Raw genomic sequence first — 18,878 nt, 5'->3', positions numbered from 1 at the left:
TGAAAACGAGGATAGCCAATCGATAATAGTTAAGAGGCGACCTCCTTCACATCTGGGTGAGTATAATATTCTCTCTCTCTCTCTCTCTCTCTCTCTCTCTCTCTCTCTCTCTCTCTCTCTCTCTCTCTCTCTCTCTCTCTCTCTCTCTCTCATACACTACCTTCAAAAGCTCATAATCACCGCTTCCGATCTAAATTATTTATGCGCAATTATTACAAATTTCAGTTACCCGTTTTACGGGCGGGGGGACGAGAAATTTCTGATAAGTTACGGTCGACGACACAAATTGCAGAATCGACCCGCGATCCCTCTCATTTGTGCATAAAAACTATGAATTAATACTTCTATACTCTCTTGATATGGACACTGTCGAGGAGTTAAACAAGTACTAGCAAAAATAAGGAGTTAGATTCTTTGAGTGTGTGTCTGAAGCGTCTCTTGGCGCAGCTTCGAAGGTGTAGCTGAAAGTAAACACAATAATAATTAGTGACGTCTGGCGTTTATACTTGTTTTAGTAATATCAGTGTTTCACACAGTTTGATTCATTATTATTTAAAATGAAATCATATAGGTAGAGCGAGATGTTGTATTGCCGACTGTGCGGACATACGTTGCAGAATAAGCTAATATTTGGGTAACGTTTCGCTGTGTAGAGCTCTACAAAGAGCGAAACGTGTAGTGTAGTACCTCACTACGTTCCTGCTCATTATAACAGTGACTGCAGAGGAACTTAATTTATGTATCTGAAAACGTTAGTTTCAAACTAAATCAAATAAGCAAGTATCCCCATTTTTAATATAAAACTCTCAGTGGTAATGAACACTTGTATTTCAGGATTGAGAAAATAAGGCAGAGATATACAATCCAAAGAAATTATTATATTAACATAAACCCGTGTGGATCATAATAGGAAGAGCCCACGTGGTTGTTCTATCCCAGCAACGGCATGCCAACAAGGCGATCCCGTTAAACTCTTATGACCTATTATAGTTACTGTGATGAGATATTTTTTCTCCCTGCGGTGAGGTCAACATGTAACCCACTGATGAATTGGGAGAGTACGATGCGTTCCTCTGAGGGTGGTACCCAGATGTTGTGGGGACTCAGTGTCTCTCATTCATCAGCCTCTGTATGAGCCCTCGGGGTTTAGTTCCTCCCCATGGGAGTATTTTTTTTGTGTAGTAGTGTACAGGCTAGTTGTGGCCTTAACGACCCCTCGTGCAGTTCACACCTAACAAAGTACACAGAAGCAACGCTCATGTGAGCGAGTGTAGCTTAACAAGCAAGTGTTTGTTTACCAAGCTAAGAGACAGCCCATTTTGTGGTCATGCAGCTCTCTAATGATCTTAACTCTTTAGTGTACTTACTCCACTTATACGTATATATATATATATATATATATATATATATATATATATATATATATATATATATATATATATATATATATATATATATATATATTTAACTCTTAACCCGTGTACAAAAAGTAAAAAAAAAAATATTTATCCTGATATGCCGTTGCAATTTCTTAATCAAAAAATTTTTTTTAATTAAATACGTTCCAAAAAATGCCTCTTTTCATGGCTCCTAAGAGGCTCAAGCAAGAACTGGCGTACCAGTGGTAGGTATCACATGCTTTGTACCTACATTAAGAGACATAAAGAGACATACTCCTCTGTGTTTACTCACCAGGTATGAGTACCATCCTCTACGGTCATGTAGCCTGCCAGGTTGCCCACTCTGTAGCAGTAGTTAGGCGCAGAGAAGATGGTAATGACCTTACCATCATGGTACCAGTTGTATCCTGCGTCTTGCACTTGGTGAGCCCGGGACACGAATGCTAAATTATTACCTGTGGAAATGAGAGTTCAGTGTTAAACAAGATTCTCAGACACCTGTGTAATTGGTGAGGTATAAGTGAAGAGCAACATATTCGATATTGCTCGCCGGTATTGCTCCAGCCCGTGTCTTGTCCAGGTGGTGACCCGGCAATTTAGCGCAAAGCTCAGCAAACTCAATGGTTACATATATGAACTCCCTTAGGGCAGGAAAACACGCTCCAGTACTACCAGCAGAGTAGTTTTAGCTTCCCTCAAGGGACGGTCCTTGATGCTGATGACGGGCTTTTAATATGAGAAATTGGATTTATGCTCTAATTCCCAGATTCGGGCCAGAATGCCTTCCATTTCCCAGGCTCTGTATGACCCCCATCTATGGGTTTATTGCTCCCCCATGAACGTAATAATAGTAATAGCTTCGTTTGCAGTATGTGGGTTAACTGTGATGAGACGTTGTGGGGTTGCGTGTTAGCGTGAGAGAATATTGAGTGGGCGGTAGCTTGACCCAAATACTACTGCCACAGGCTCGGCATTGTCCCCTCTTGCGGACAGACACAAGTGTCCCGGACAAACATTTATTCGGACAACGTTTCGCTCTAAAGTAGATCGAAACATTCGCTCTAAAGCATAGGTAAACGTTTCCCCAAAAAATAAACGCTCAGTCCGCGTGCTTGTGTTCGTTCACTTATTTGTTGGCGTTACGGCCATCTAACCACACAGTCGCTCCCCTTTAGGATGCTTCAGAGCAGCGAAGCCTCTACTGCGGTGCTCACAGAAATTTTGTTCTTGACAGCTTGTTTGTTTGTTACTGATGTTGTTTTTGTTGCTATATTACATAAACTCTCAACACGTAACGATCACACAACGCCTGGGAAACAGGAAGTTCATTATCATGAATGAAAGGGGAGGGCAGCCATCTATGCGTCAAATCAAGAGCCTTTACCCAGAAACATCAAGGTGCCTTATCAACGGGCTGACAGAACATAACACCACCGTTGGAAAGTGTCCTTTCAGGACAACAGTTTGCAATGCAGATTTTTTTTTTAAATAGACAGATGTGACAATAACAAAAGCTACTGTCTATGAATATCTAGTGCTCGTACTTGATTCTTCTGACCAGCGGTCGAGTCAAGCAGTCTGGGTTACTGATTAGCAGTCAGGTAAGACAGTTTGGGTTAACAGAGATGGGAAGACAGTGAATCCTTGAGGCATTTTACGGTTTTGGACATACAGATATACCACTCAACTAGGTCGTTGTAGGTACACTACTGACAGTATCGTAGTGACCACACAAACCTGGCCGTCGTACATACACTACTCACAGTGTCGTAGTGACCACACAGACCTGGTCCTCGTACATACACTACTGACAGTGTTTTAGTGACCACTTAAACCAGGTTATTGTAGGTACACTACGGTCATGGTCGTAGTGACCACACCAACCGGGTCGTTAAGACCGTACCACACATGGTTTTCTGCAATTCTGCCCTTCTGCCTTCATACTGAAAAAGGTATCTTGATCAGTGGAAACAAAGATATCTTCCCCTTCCTTGAAATCAACTTCCTATTCCCCAGGATCCGCTTCGGGTTTAGCATTTCCATATGAACTTAAACTGTTGAAATGAAAATATAAAACAAGGTTTACATAAGGTTTAAATGCAATTTTATAATGTACAAGAAACTTGTAAACATAGGTGCCGTAATTAATTTCGCTTCATTTCCGTACGATATACCTGACACCTCCAGAATGATCAATTTGCCTTTCTACGGATACGAGATACAGACAGATATCACAGCTATCCCTCACTTAAGAGCAAAATTTATGGTGACTTGACAGTTGTCCAGGAAGGACCGAAGTGTCATTTCAGCCACGGTATTGTGACTTATATTCTTCCTTAGAGAATTACTATGCTGTAATAGTCACCATGTGTAAAGTCAGACTGCAATACTCATTGATGACAGGGAACCATCGTGCGTGATGGACCTGTTGCAAAAACATAATTGTTCTAACCTTGTACAAAGCTGTGAAGGTTTGGGAAGCTGCACACTGCGGATGTATTTCAAGTTGAGTATTATGATGTTATATTCTGGGGAAAGCGTTGAACCCATGGGGATCATACATGGCCTAGGGAATAGGATATGAGGTTTGATACAAGAGAAAAACTCTCTTGATCCAAGGAATTGAATCTATTCCCTATTTCTTTGGATCATATCTGATTACTTTCCGTTTCTCCAGGCTCTGTATAATCCCTACGGATTTAGCGCTTCAACAATCCCCCCTCCCCTTATGAAGATAGTAATAAGGGAAAGGGATCACTATTTCTTTTTTTAATTAAGAACACTTCACCAGCATCCCCTTTAAGTGATAGTCATCAAAATAGTATAATACTCACTATACGTAAAGTCATGGGAGACGTCTGAGCCCCACATAAAGCCTGCTCCTCTAGCGTTGTCCCTCCAGCCTACCCTCCAGCCGGAGTCGTCAGGATCAGACCACAGCAGATCGCTCATGGGACCCTCATGTGGCAGCTCCTGGAATCTGTCCAAGACACGGATCTGGTCAATGGACTCGAGGGAAGGCGAGAGGCCGCCGTGCATGCACAGGATCACGTCGTCTATGAGGGCGGTGAGAGGCAAGCAGTCAAAGACTGACATGAAGCATTTCCAGGCATCGCAGCTCTGATAGGTGGCGTAGCACTCGTCGTAGAAACCGTAGACCTGCGTGGTGAGGCGACACTCGTGGTTACCTCGAAGAAGAGTCACTCGCTGGGGGTAGCGCAGCTGTAACCAGGGAAGGTCAAGCTTTTAGCAACGGTTAACGTTATTAGTGGACCTGGTGTAGTGATACCGGCAAGTTGTAGGTAGAATATCAGTGGTGTAAAATGCCGACAAGATAACAATTTAGATTTACAGTATGTATTAATAAATTGATGATTAAGACACATGTGCAAAAGTTGTTTATCTTTATTACTGAGACGTTTGAACAATAAAGATACCCAACTGTTGCACATGTGTCGTCAACTTGTCGGAATTTTATACAATTTTCAACATGTATTAATAAATCCACTGGTTGGCGAAACGTTTACATAGTAAAGATATCCAGATGTTTCACACCACACGTGTCTCATTTATCATGAACTTGTAGGAAAGACACGTGTGCACTGATTAACACATGCATTAGAAAAGTGTCTTGATCAAACGTGACTTTTAATAATAATTACGTTATTGTTGAAGGAAAAGCAGAGATGCGAATTATATGCCTAAAATAAAAGCTTTTCCTGCGCCTGTCTTTTCTTCGTTTTTATTAAGCCCACAAAGAATGCTAAATCTGTATTATCAGTTATTATTACTAGAAGTAATAGTAGCAGTAGTAAACACACCATCATTCAGACAGTACTGGACAGTGCCATTCAGCCTGTCAGTGACCATCTCACAAATCTGATTGGCACTAGAGCCCGATGGAGATGAAACAATGATAAAGGCTATTTAACCCGAATTGTGAAAGTGGGATACACACTAATAGTAAGAAGATAGGTATCCCTGGCCGCGACACCTGAGCCAGGTATCCTCGCCCTCCGTTAACCACTGTTATGTACCAAGAGGTGTGCAACTCGTTTATATTTTAAGAAACATTACATCCTCGTGATAGTAGCCACAGAGAAAACCAAACAAAAACTATAAACAAGCGAATTAAACAAACTGAACACACCAAGCGTTTTTGTAGCCGGGCTGCGGGTGTCATCACCCCCGATAAACCCTGTAAACCACAATGATAAACCCATTTAGATGTGAAATTGGGATGCCCTGAAGGTTCTGCATAAGCAGCGGCTTTCCAATAAGCTTGTAGTCCATTTGGGAAAAGGTTTGGCAATAGAGTTGTAGATGAGTGGTGCAAATTGCGCCAATGAGACAAGAACTTCGCGTAGATATTAATATAGGTTGCACGGGTATATTAATGGGTGAGGGTGGGTGTGAACTGAACCTGCCCAGCATGAGTTAATAGACCTATCTTCTGCAGCGTCTTGCCATATCATTTTGTAACCAGTCAAGCTATTTTTATGGATATAAACATCATTTCGATCTTACCTTCATAGCCAGCAGCAGGGACACCACCTGTACAGAGTAGTAACCCCTGTCCACGTAGTCGCCCATGAAGAGGTAGTTAGTCTCTGGAGGTTCTCCCACGATGGTAAAGAGTTCCATCAGGTCGTAGAACTGGCCATGGAGGTCGCCACAGACTGTTACTGGGGAGGAGACCTCCACCACGTTGCTCTCCTCCGTCAGCACCTCCTTCACCTGATGATATGAATAAATAGTTTAGAAAACTGACAAGTTGATGAGACACTTGTGCAACATTTTGGTTATCTTTATCCTGGAAACGTTTCGCCAACCAGTGACTTCTTCAGTCCAAGGCGGCGAAAGGCGGAAGATGAGGAAGAGTTCACCTGAACAAGCAGGAAACGATCCTTGAAGTGAAGTAACGCGACTGAATTTCAGGCTTATCAGATTTAAATCCTGTCAACTGGTTGATGAATTAAGACACTTGGCATATCGCCAACCATACAGCTACCTTAGTGTTGCACGAGTGTCTAATTCATCAACCAGCCGATTCTCTGAACCATTTATCTACATTACTGTCGACTGCACGAGGGTCATGAAGGCTGATAATGATGACTGAAACCCAAACACGGGACACTGAAGTTAAATTTTCACTCTACATAAATATCCCTGTGTTAATAGTGATATACTTCCTTTTCGGTGTATACACACAGATACCCCCTCTCGGTATATATACACAGGAATATACCTGTATTACTGTTGGTAGAATTACCGACAGTATGTTGGGTAAAAGGCCGTAACTGCTCCTGGAGAGCGAAACGTTGCAACAATGAAAGTCATATTAGTTACACTTGTGTCCTTTTACCAAGAAATATAAATTATAATCTACTTGTTTATCAAATTCAACAGATACCACAATATCATGTTTATTTTAACTCTTAAAACCGGGAGTATAGTAAAATTTTGTGTATATGCACAAGGTATATACCTCTCGGTGTATATAACCTTGTCATATAAATAAAAAGATTGGTATGCCTTATAGGCTTTGTATACATTTACTTAAACCAGTCTATGTATATACATACAGTGGTTTATATCTATGTATACACATACAGTGGTTTACATAAGTTACCCAGAGCGGTGTATATATCAGTGTGTATACACGCAGAGGTTTCAATGTGTATATTTCAGTCATATCTCAGTCTATACACTCAATGGTATACATTTCTCAATGTATACATGGGGTGGTATACATTTCTCGATGTATACACCCCTTTCATAAACCAGTGGGTAACCACATAGGCGTATCTCCGCTGTATGACTATAATAATAATGTATATAATACAAATTTAAAAAAATACGAATCCTGGTATGCAAATTTCAGAAATATTTTAACCATAAAATTATTACTATATGATTAAAAAATCTTGTAACTAAAAATATTTCCTTAGGAAATTGGTAAATTGTTTAGGAAAACAAAATTAGGTAAATCACGAAGGAAAATACGTATAAATTCCCGGGAAAATATACGTCAATTATAAGCAAGTGTATTTGTGTATATACTCAGGAGGGTTACCTGTGTATATACACCGAGAAGAGTATCCGTGTATATACAGTGTATATACACGGATACTCTTCTCTGTGTATATTATACACAGACGTAAAATAAAAATTACTAAGAAAATGTCAATTATAAACAGGCGTATTTCTCTGTGTATATACACAAGAGGGATGTCTATGTATATACACCGATAAGGTTATCAGTACACACTGTATACACAGTGAGCGGGGGGGAGGGAGGACTACAAATGCCCAGGAAAATATAAGCCAGTTATAAGCCTGCACGACGGGGAGACGTAGACTCAGGCAAACTGGTAAACCACCTTAAAAAAAAAAGAGAAAATGAAACGAAAGTGATAGAAAATCCATATTTATCGAGGACAAGTGTTGCAAGACGGGAGACCGAACTGAAGCTTGTAACATGACCGAACTGAAGCTTGTAACATGGCCGAACTGAAGCTTGTAACATGACCGAATTGAAGCTTGTAGCTCTGAGCATACGTACACTGAGACGTAAACCTCTCAGTGAACATACATCCTGAGCCCAGCAGGAGTCAGGGAATTCTTCACCAATTAGGAATTTTTTTAAATTTTATTTGCAGTGTGTGTACTCATCTATTTACTCACCTATTTGTGGTTGCAGGGGTCGAGACTCAGCTCCTGGCCCCACCTCTTCACTGACAGCTACTGGGTCCTCTCTCTCCCTGATCCAGGAGCTTTATCATACCTCGTCTTAAGACTATGTATGGTTCCTGCCTCCACTACGTCACTTGCCAGACTATTCCACTTCCTGACAACTCTATGACTGAAGAAATACTTCCTAACATCCCTTTGACTCATCTAAGTCTTCAACTTCTAATTGTGACCCCCTGTTTCTGTGCCCCATGTGTGTGTGTGTGTGTGTGTGTGTGTGTGTGTGTGTGTGTGTGTGTGTGTGTGTGTGTGTGTGTGTGTAAATAAAAGAACTGCTATTATATTGTGTAGAAACACGAATATTAAATAATTTTTAACTCAGTATTGCTCTCTCTCTCTTCTAAGAGGAAAATTTAGGAAAATCTTAATATTCTTATTAAGAGCTATGTTAAGACTTTCTTGAGAGTTTCTGAAGGTGTGTCCTTACGAGACAGCGTCACTTCACAGTGTTTCCTGACGACAGCGTCACCTCAGTGTTTCCTGACGACAGTGTTGCCTGACAGTCTTTCCTGACAACAGTGTTGCCTGACAGTATTTTCTCACAGTGAGTTATTCGTCAGGAAACACTGTTTTCTGACAAATAATTCCTCCTTCTTTGGTTACTAGTATACACTGACAAGTGTATAACTATCCCTGTTTAGATAACCTTAAATTTTGCTTTATTCGCTATTTTAGGGACGAAAGCATTGTTAGCCCTTCAGAAGAAGTGCCTTGATGCCGGATAGGGGTTCTTGATCCAAGGAACTGGACCTATCCTACCTTTCCTTAACCCGAACTTTGATTGCCTCCCATTTCCCCAGGCTCCGAATAACCCCTACAGATTTAGCGCTCCCCCACATGAATGCCATAACAGAAGCAATCTTGGTGTTAGTGTATTGGTGAAATCTAAATGACCCATTAGTAGCCAATAACCTTAAACCTAACAAACTAACTGTTGGGAGATGCAAGAAGCACACACACACACACATACAAGGTGGATAGGGACAGAATGTTTCAGAGATGGAATATAGCAACAAGGGGTCACAACTGGATGTTGAAAACTCAGTCAGAGAATTGTCAGAAAGTGGAACAATATAGAGAGTGATATAGTGGAACAATATAGAGAGTGATATAGTGGAGGCAGGATCCTTACATAACTTCAAGAAGAGATACGATAAAGCTAATGGAGCAGGGAGGGAGTGGACCTAGTACCGACCAGCGAAGAAGCGGAACCAGGAGCTGTGAATCGACCTCTACAACCACAAATAGGTGAGTACACACACTCACTCGAGAGGATACAGTGGAGGCCATCTCTACTCCATCCATAAATTGTGGAAAAAAAAAAGTTTAATAATTAGGAAACGGAATTCTGGATACAGAACTGGTTTAAGGTGAACACTAGTATGTGAGGTTACCTTAATACTACATATATTTTCATTACCTGCCGTTTTAAATTTCTATTTGCATTTAAAAAAGTATGTGATTATTAGAGCCACACGTCAGGGTATGTACACCGAGGTGTATACCTGGAATATACCTGGAGAGGGTTTCGGGTATCAACGCCCCAGCAGCCCGGTCTGAGACTAGGATTCGTGTATACATAACTTTAATACCTGTTTTCGACATTAAATTATCCTTGACTGGTTGTGTATAAGTAACATGTAACCTAACCCTCGTGTTATCGATAGGATTTAAACCAAACTAACCAACCTTAGGCATACAGTGATGTAAGTTTTGTAGGCACAGGTACACATAAGTACAATTATCATACATAGTGTTAAATACCTAGGATAACCCAAAAAGTCAAAGTGACTTGCCACACTAAAATAATGTAAGGGACCTGGGAGTAGTAATGTCTGAGGATCTCACTTTCAAGGATCACAACAGTGCCACGATTGCACGTGCAAAGAAAATGATAGGATGGATAATGAGAACTTTCAAAACGAGAGATGCCAAGCCCATGATGATCCTTTTCAAATCACTTGTTCTCTCTAGGCTGGAATACTGCTGTACATTAACATCTCCATACAAAGCAGGTGAAATCGCAGATCTAGAGAGTGTACAGAGATCATTTACTGCACGTATAAGTTCTGTCAAGCACCTTAACTACTGGGAACGCTTGGAAGCACTTGACTTGTACTCGTTGGAACGCAGGAGGGAGAGATATATCATAATCTACACTTGGAAAATCTTGGAAGGAATGGTCCCAAATCTGCACACAGAAATCACTCCCTACGAAAGTAAAAGACTGGGCAGGCGATGCAAAATGCCCCCAATAAAAAGTAGGGGCGCCATTGGTACACTAAGGGAAAACACCATAAGTGTCCGGGGCCCAAAACTGTTCAACAGCCTCCCATCAAGCATTAGGGGAATTGCCAATAAACCCCTGGCTGCCTTCAAGAGAGAGCTGGACAGATACCTAAAGTCAGTGCCGGATCAGCCGGGCTGTGGCTCGTACGTCGGACTGCGTGCGGCCAGCAGTAACAGCCTGGTTGATCAGGCCCTGATCCATCGGGAGGCCTGGTCATGGACCGGGCCGCGGGGGCGTTGATCCCCGGAATAACCTCCAGGTAACCTCCAGGTAACACTAACCAATAATAAGCATTCAGTAGTGATAAATGACGACTTTACCCAGGTTAATCCAAGAAAGATAAATAGTATGACAGTCATAAAGGAATAAATAATAAGAGAGTTTAAAGAGAACTAAGGTAGAATGACGAGCTCTGTACCACAAAAAAAAAACACACAAGTTAATCAACCTCCGCGCGCATGAGGGACACAACACCGAGCTGTGTTACAACATACCTTGGAACACAAGTTTTCTAGCTGTTGGTATTCCAGGGCCTGTTTCTTCTTCAGCTGTGAGATCCATACGTCGACATCACTGCTGGGGCAGGGGCAACACATTCCTGGGTACTGCTGCACTGCTGCCATGCTCACTCTCACTGCTGATCGATGTGAGGTTCAACTCCTCGGGGGAGATCTTCAGAAGATAGTTATTCTTAAAAGTCTCCTCGCCACTTAATACAAATTACTAGAATATATATATAGATCTGGACTAAGATAAATGCCTCTAAATACCACTAGAATATTTCTTGAAGACAATTTAAAGCAATAAACGATATTTTTTTAAGCGCGTTCTTCCGACCCAGATATCCTTGGTGATATTTAATATATGTGTAATTAATTTTTTCCAGCTGTTCTTGAGTCAGGTTTCAACTGTTATGGCACACGGATGACTATTGATAACTTCACTTGTGGGGACAATTCTGACCAATCTCTAGGCACTTTATGCATATATATTAATTCTTCCAAACTGTATTTCCGGCTTTTAAATAAAATAAGCTGTGGCTTCACAATTGTTTTCTTGTGATTACAGTAGTGGAATAACCTCTCTGCTTCCGTAGGTTAGATCCTTCCTGTCAACAATATTCAGTAGGTGTAACTATACACTCTCTGAGTCACTAAACCTCTTTTAGGAGAACATCCGCTCGTCCTCGAGGTTTTCGCCACTGCTGCTGCTGTTATTGTACCTGGGTAGAACCAGACGTCGAGCTGAACAACACCTGTGTAACTTCACCTTTGCAGCTTCCACCCACCTGCCGCTCTCTGATATCCTTATCGAGGGTGTAAGCATAAAACATCACGTAACCACTCGCTATCTGGAATCTTTTATCTGCTTTCCTCTGTGATAACTCGCTCTATACACCTCTAGGGCAAACAACACCACTGAATGATCGAGGACACTTTACTTATTTAATACGGACGAACGCTACTCCATAAAACACTTCCGCGGAACACTTTTTCTTAATAAAAATTCACTTGAGAATGGCACTTGCTCACTCGGCGATGTATCCTGGGAGAATGAGCTGACGGCAGGGGAGGCACTGTTATATGTGCCGGGGAGGACAACACGGTGAGTGGGAAGGGGTTGGGGAGGGAACTGGGGAAGAGGGAGATTCTCGGTGGTGGGGAGGATAGAGAGCATGACAGTGAGTGGGGAGAGGTTTGGGAGACATTGGGGAGATGAATGCCCGAGGTGAGGAGGATGGGGAACCACGGGTTCGTCAGGGTACGATAAGGAGGGATAGGGTGAGTGACAAGATAGAGAAGGGAATGATAGATTTACGGTGTTGCTGGGAGGGGTGGTGGTGCTGGGAGAGGTGGTGGTGCAAGGAGGGTTTATGGTGCTGGGAGGAGTTATGGTGCTGGGAGGGGTGGTGGTGCTGGGTGGGGTGGTGTTCCTGGGTTGGGTGGTGGTACTGGATGGGGTTTTGGTGCTGGGTGGAGTGGTGGTGCTAGGAGGGGTGGTGATCCTGGGAGGGGTGGTGGTGCTGCCAGAGGTAGAGCGGGGTCTTGCATCACCACCTGAGTCATGCGCTTGTCAATTGTAGCTACCGTTTATAACAATGCTGTAACAGAGGTGGGCCCAGAAACAGGGGTCCAGGTAGGCCATGACCCCGGGCCACTCTCACAGACCTTTTTCTTGAAGAAAAGATACATAATTGTAACATAGTAGTAACATAAAGAAGATAGCCTTAGAGCAATTTTTATATATAGAATAGAGACGGACCAGGAACTTGAAAAACATTAATAATGTCCCATCCAGTGTTGTTGGGCCCAACAACAGATACAGGAAATGTTTCTCCGCTTTATTTAGTTTTGCCATTTTTTTCGTGAGTTTAAAATCAATGATTAGTCTTTTGGGTTTTATGTACATGAAGGCAATTGAATGAATAATGGGAAATGTGTTGTCGTCTTTGAGTCGCACTTAGTAGGAGACGGTCGTTGAGTTAATAATAAAAAAAAGCTTATATGGGGAGAATTCAGATGAGACAGCACTGGCGGCGCCAAGGGAGAGATCTAAGGGTCTTCAACCCCCCAAAATTCCCTCAGCCCCAAAATAAAATTAGTAATAATAACGCTGCTTCAAAACAGGTTTCTAAGACCTCTTACAAGCATATGCCGCCCTTAAGCACTCCCTAGTATTAGAAATTCTGGCGCTGTCCCCTGAGAGCTGAACTGAAAATTAAACTGAGGCAGGTTATTTTTATTTTCACTATACAGATTATTAAAGGAAATTATTTTTAGAGGTTTGTACAAACACTTGAGCTGTCATGACTTCAACACCAAAGGTTTCTGTTCGGGAATATTTCAGTTATAGACTGTATCGTGAGGGTCCCACCCAAAAATTATTGTTTAAACTTGATTTTCCTGAGTTAACTGACATAATTGTTAACAGATTTTGTAGTAAAAGAACATACAAAAAGAAGTTCAGACTGGTGATGTTATCCTGGACTGGTGATGTTATCCTGGACTGGTGATGTTATCCTGGACTGGTGATGTTATCCTAGACTGGTGATGTTATCCTAGACTGGTAATGTTATCCTGGACTGGTGATGTTATCCTAGACTGGTGATGTTATCCTAGACTGGTGATGTTATCCTAGACTGGTGATGTTATCCTAGACTGGTGATGTTATCCTAGACTGGTGATGTTATCCTAGACTGATGATGTTATCCTAGACTGGTAATGTTATCCTGGACTGGTGATGTTATCCTAGACTGGTGATGTTATCCTAGACTGGTGATGTTATCCTAGACTGGTGGTGTTATCCTGGACTGGTAATGTTATCCTAGACTGGTGATGTTATCCTAGACTGGTGATGTTATCCTAGACTGGTGATGTTATCCTAGATTGGTGATGTTATCCTAGACTGGTGATGTTATCCTAGACTGGTGATGTTATCCTAGACTGGTGATGTTATCCTAGACTGGTGATGTTATCCTGGACTGGTGATGTTATCCTAGACTGGTGATGTTATCCTAGACTGGTGATGTTATCCTAGACTGGTGATGTTATCCTAGACTGGTGATGTTATCCTAGACTGGTGATGTTATCCTAGACTGGTGATGTTATCCTAGACTGGTAATGTTATCCTGGACTGGTGATGTTATCCTAGACTGGTGATGTTATCCTAGACTGGTGATGTTATCCTAGACTGGTGGTGTTATCCTGGACTGGTAATGTTATCCTAGACTGGTGATGTTATCCTAGACTGGTGATGTTATCCTAGACTGGTGATGTTATCCTAGATTGGTGATGTTATCCTAGACTGGTGATGTTATCCTAGACTGGTGATGTTATCCTAGACTGGTGATGTTATCCTAGACTGGTGATGTTATCCTGGACTGGTGATGTTATCCTAGACTGGTGATGTTATCCTAGACTGGTGATGTTATCCTAGACTGGTGATGTTATCCTAGACTGGTGATGTTATCCTAGACTGGTGATGTTATCCTAGACTGGTGATGTTATCCTAGACTGGTGATGTTATCCTAGACTGGTGATGTTATCCTGGACTGGTGATGTTATCCTGGACTGGTGATGTTATCCTAGACTGGTGATGTTATCCTAGACTGGTGATGTTATCCTAGACTGGTGATGTTATCCTAGACTGGTGATGTTATCCTAGACTGGTGATGTTATCCTGGACTGGTGATGTTATCCTAGACTGGTGATGTTATCCTAGACTGGTGATGTTATCCTAGACTGGTGATGTTATCCTAGACTGGTGATGTTATCCTAGACTGGTGATGTTATCCTGGACTGGTGATGTTATCCTAGACTGGTGATGTTATCCTAGACTGGTGATGTTATCCTAGACTGGTGATGTTATCCTAGACTGGTGATGTTATCCTAGACTGGTGATGTTATCCTAGACTGGTGATGTTATCCTAGACTGGTGATGTTATCCTGGACTGGTGATGTTATCCTGGACTGGTGATGTTATCCTAGACTGGTGATGTTATCCTAGACTGGTGATGTTATCCTAGACTGGTGATGTTATCCTAGACTGGTGATGTTATCCTAGACTGGTGATGTTATCCTGGACTGGTGATGTTATCCTAGACTGGTGATGTTATCCTAGACTGGTGATGTTATCCTAGACTGGTGATGTTATCCTAGACTGGTGATGTTATCCTAGACTGGTGATGTTATCCTGGACTGGTGATGTTATCCTAGACTGGTGATGTTATCCTAGACTGGTGATGTTATCCTAGACTGGTGATGTTATCCTAGACTGGTGATGTTATCCTAGACTGGTGATGTTATCCTAGACTGGTGATGTTATCCTAGACTGGTGATGTTATCCTAGACTGGTGATGTTATCCTAGACTGGTGATGTTGTCCTAGACTGGTGATGTTGTCCTAGACTGGTGATGTTATCCTGGACTGGTGATGTTATCCTGGACTGGTGATGTTATCCTAGACTGGTGATGTTATCCTAGACTGGTGATGTTATCCTAGACTGGTGATGTTATCCTAGACTGGTGATGTTATCCTAGACTGGTGATGTTATCCTAGACTGGTGATGTTATCCTAGACTGGTGATGTTATCCTGGACTGGTGATGTTATCCTGGACTGGTGATGTTATCCTAGACTGGTGATGTTATCCTAGACTGGTGATGTTATCCTAGACTGGTGATGTTATCCTAGACTGGTGATGTTATCCTAGACTGGTGATGTTATCCTGGACTGGTGATGTTATCCTAGACTGGTGATGTTATCCTAGACTGGTGATGTTATCCTAGACTGGTGATGTTATCCTAGACTGGTGATGTTATCCTAGACTGGTGATGTTGTCCTAGACTGGTGATGTTGTCCTAGACTGGTGATGTTATCATAGACTGGTGATGTTGTCCTAGACTGGTGATGTTATCTTAGACTGGTGATGTTGTCCTAGACTGGTGATGTTATCCTAGACTGGTGATGTTATCCTAGACTGGTGATGTTGTCCTAGACTGGTGATGTTATCCTAGACTGGTGATGTTATCCTAGACTGGTGATGTTGTCCTAGACTGGTGATGTTATCCTAGACTGGTGATGTTATCCTAGACTGGTGATATTATCCTAGACTGGTGATGTTATCCTAGACTGGTGATGTTACAGACCGTTTATACATCTCTTCATAATGACTATAATACAAAAAAAAACTTTTATTAATTAAATGAGAAAATTGGAGGCAACAAACGTTAGTAAAAATTAATCCTTTTCTAAGACACGTCGAAAATTTGAAACCGACCGGAAGAAGCATTCTCCAGTTACCGAAAAATAAAAAGTTTCAGTAAATTGGTAGACTTGATCCTAGACAGACTATGATCAACACAGTCAGGTTACTCCTGTTAATTAACAGCGCTATATGGCCCTAGTGGGTTTAGCGCTTGCTTTTGATTATGATAATCAAGGCGCCTTCAACAGTCACTCATTTGACTGTTTCTACAACAGTGCCATGATATCTGTGATTGAAATTTGAGCAGTTGAATTCGATCGAATGAGGTGTTCTTGAGTTATAAACTATAACAAACTCTCAATGGAAGCAAACATCAGGACAACCACTTAAAAGTTTTCCTTCTGGGGATACCTAATAAGGATACTGTTAATTCCTAAGTATATTACACTTGGTAATACCCTGTAGTGTCCCCCTAGTGCGAGGACCTGTTCAGTGAGTAGAACCTGAACACTGAGGACCTGAACACTGAGGACCTGAACACTGAGGACCTGACCACTGAGGACCTGAACACTGAGGACCTGAACACTGAGGACCTGACCACTGAGGACCTGAACACTGAGGACCTGAACACTGAGGACCTGACCACTGAGGACCTGACCACTGACAACGTGAACACTGAGAACCTGAACACTGAGAACCTGAACACTGAGGACCTGAACACTGAGGACCTGACCACTGAAGACCTGAACACTGAGGACCTGAACACTGAGGACCTGAACACTGAGAACCTGAACACTGAGGACCCGAGCACTGAGGACCCGAGCACTGAGGACCCGAGCACTGAGGACCCGAGCACTGAGGACCCGAACACTGAGGACCCGACCACTGAGGACCCGACCACTGAGGACCCGACCACTGAGGACCTAACCACTGAGGACCTGAACACTGAGGACCTGAACACTGAGGACCTGACCACTGAGGACCCGAACACTGAGGACCCGACCACTGAGGACCCGAGCACTGAGGACCCGAGCACTGAGGACCCGAACACTGAGGACCCGACCACTGAGGACCCGACCACTGAGGACCTAACCACTGAGGACCTAACCACTGAGGACCTGAACACTGAGGACCTGAACACTGAGGACCTGACCACTGAGGACCTGACCACTGAGGACCTGACCACTGAGGACCTGACCACTGAGGACCTGAACACTGAGGACCTGAACACTGAGGAGCTAACCACTGAGGACCTGAACACTGAGGACCTGAACACTGAGGACCTGACCACTGAGGACCTGACCACTGAGGACCTGACCACTGAGAACCTGAACACTGAGGAGCTAACCACTGAGGACCTGACCACTGAGTACCTGACCACTGAGGACCTGACCACTGAGGACCTGACCACTGAGGACCTGACCACTGAGGACCTGACCACTGAGGACCTGACCACTGAGGACCTGACCACTGAGGACCTGACCACTGAGGACCTGACCACTGAGGACCTGACCACTGAGGACCTGAACACTGAGGACCTGAACACTGAGAACCTGAACACTGAGGACCTGAACACTGAGAACCTGAACACTGAGGACCTGAACACTGAGAACCTGAATACTGAGGACCTGAATACTGAGGACCTAACCACTGAGAACCTGAACACTGAGGACCTGACCACTGCGTAGCAACCTCGTTATAATACATAGATGAAACACACATAATGTGCCGTAAGAGAGGCGGCTACAAAATAAAACAAATCCGCCATTTCTTTTACCGTGATGTGCTCATCTTGGGACCTACTTGTAAGTCTTGTAATAATAATAATAATAATAATAATAATAATAATAATAATAATAATAATAATAATAATAATAATCTTTATTTCTACATGGTATACAGGCCTGACTAACATCAGCTTTGTTATGCAGAGCATTCTGGAAAATTAGGTCAATTTTGTCCCCCAGGATGTGACCCACACCAGTCGACTAACACCCAAGTACCTATTTTACTGCTAGGTGAACATGGACAGCATGTGTCTTAAGGAAACGCGTCATGCTATCGTTTAGACCTTGTAATCTGTGATGTTATTGTGTAGACCTTGTAGTCTGTGATGTTATTGTGTAGACCTTGTAGTCTGTGATGTTATTGTGTAGACCTTGTAGTCTGTGATGTTATTGTGTAGACCTTGTAGTCTGTGATGTTATTGTGTAGACCTTGTAGTCTGTGATGTTATTGTGTAGACCTTGTAGTCTGTGATGTTATTGTGTAGATCTTGTAGTCTGTGATGTTATTGTGTAGACCTTGTAGTCTGTGATGTTACTGTGTAGACCTTGTAGTCTGTGATGTTACTGTGTAGACCTTGTAGTCTGTGATGTTATTGTGTAGACCTTGTAGTCTGTGATGTTATTGTGTAGACCTTGTAGTCTGTGATGTTATTGTGTAGACCTTGTAGTCTGTGATGTTATTGTGTAGACCTTGTAGTCTGTGATGTTATTGTGTAGACCTTGTAGTCTGTGATGTTATTGTGTAGACCTTGTAGTCTGTGATGTTATTGTGTAGATCTTGTAGTCTGTGATGTTATTGTGTAGACCTTGTAGTCTGTGATGTTATTGTGTAGACCTTGTAGTCTGTGATGTTATTGTGTAGATCTTGTAGTCTGTGATGTTACTGTGTAGACCTTGTAGTCTGTGATGTTATTGTGTAGACCTTGTAGTCTGTGATGTTATTG

General features: G+C 42.5%; 1 protein-coding gene across 1 annotated transcript; it reads right to left on the bottom strand.

Moving 5' to 3' along the window:
• Positions 1-68: 68 nt before the first annotated feature.
• On the bottom strand, positions 69-11,742 carry LOC128696339 (serine/threonine-protein phosphatase 2A catalytic subunit beta isoform). Its single transcript, XM_053787556.2, has 5 exons — positions 10,938-11,742; positions 5,928-6,137; positions 4,235-4,622; positions 1,693-1,855; positions 69-461 (listed from the first exon to the last, which is right to left on the bottom strand). Exons 1-5 carry the CDS (start codon positions 11,064-11,066, stop codon positions 389-391), a joined length of 963 nt encoding a protein of 320 aa, XP_053643531.1. The 5' UTR covers positions 11,067-11,742; the 3' UTR covers positions 69-388.
• Positions 11,743-18,878: the final 7,136 nt, after the last annotated feature.

This window comes from Cherax quadricarinatus, chromosome 39 (genome assembly GCF_038502225.1).
Source record: "Cherax quadricarinatus isolate ZL_2023a chromosome 39, ASM3850222v1, whole genome shotgun sequence".
Lineage (NCBI taxonomy): Eukaryota > Metazoa > Arthropoda > Malacostraca > Decapoda > Parastacidae > Cherax > Cherax quadricarinatus.
The sequence above is the reverse complement of the archived record's forward strand: the minus strand, read 5'-3'. Positions and strand labels throughout refer to the sequence as shown.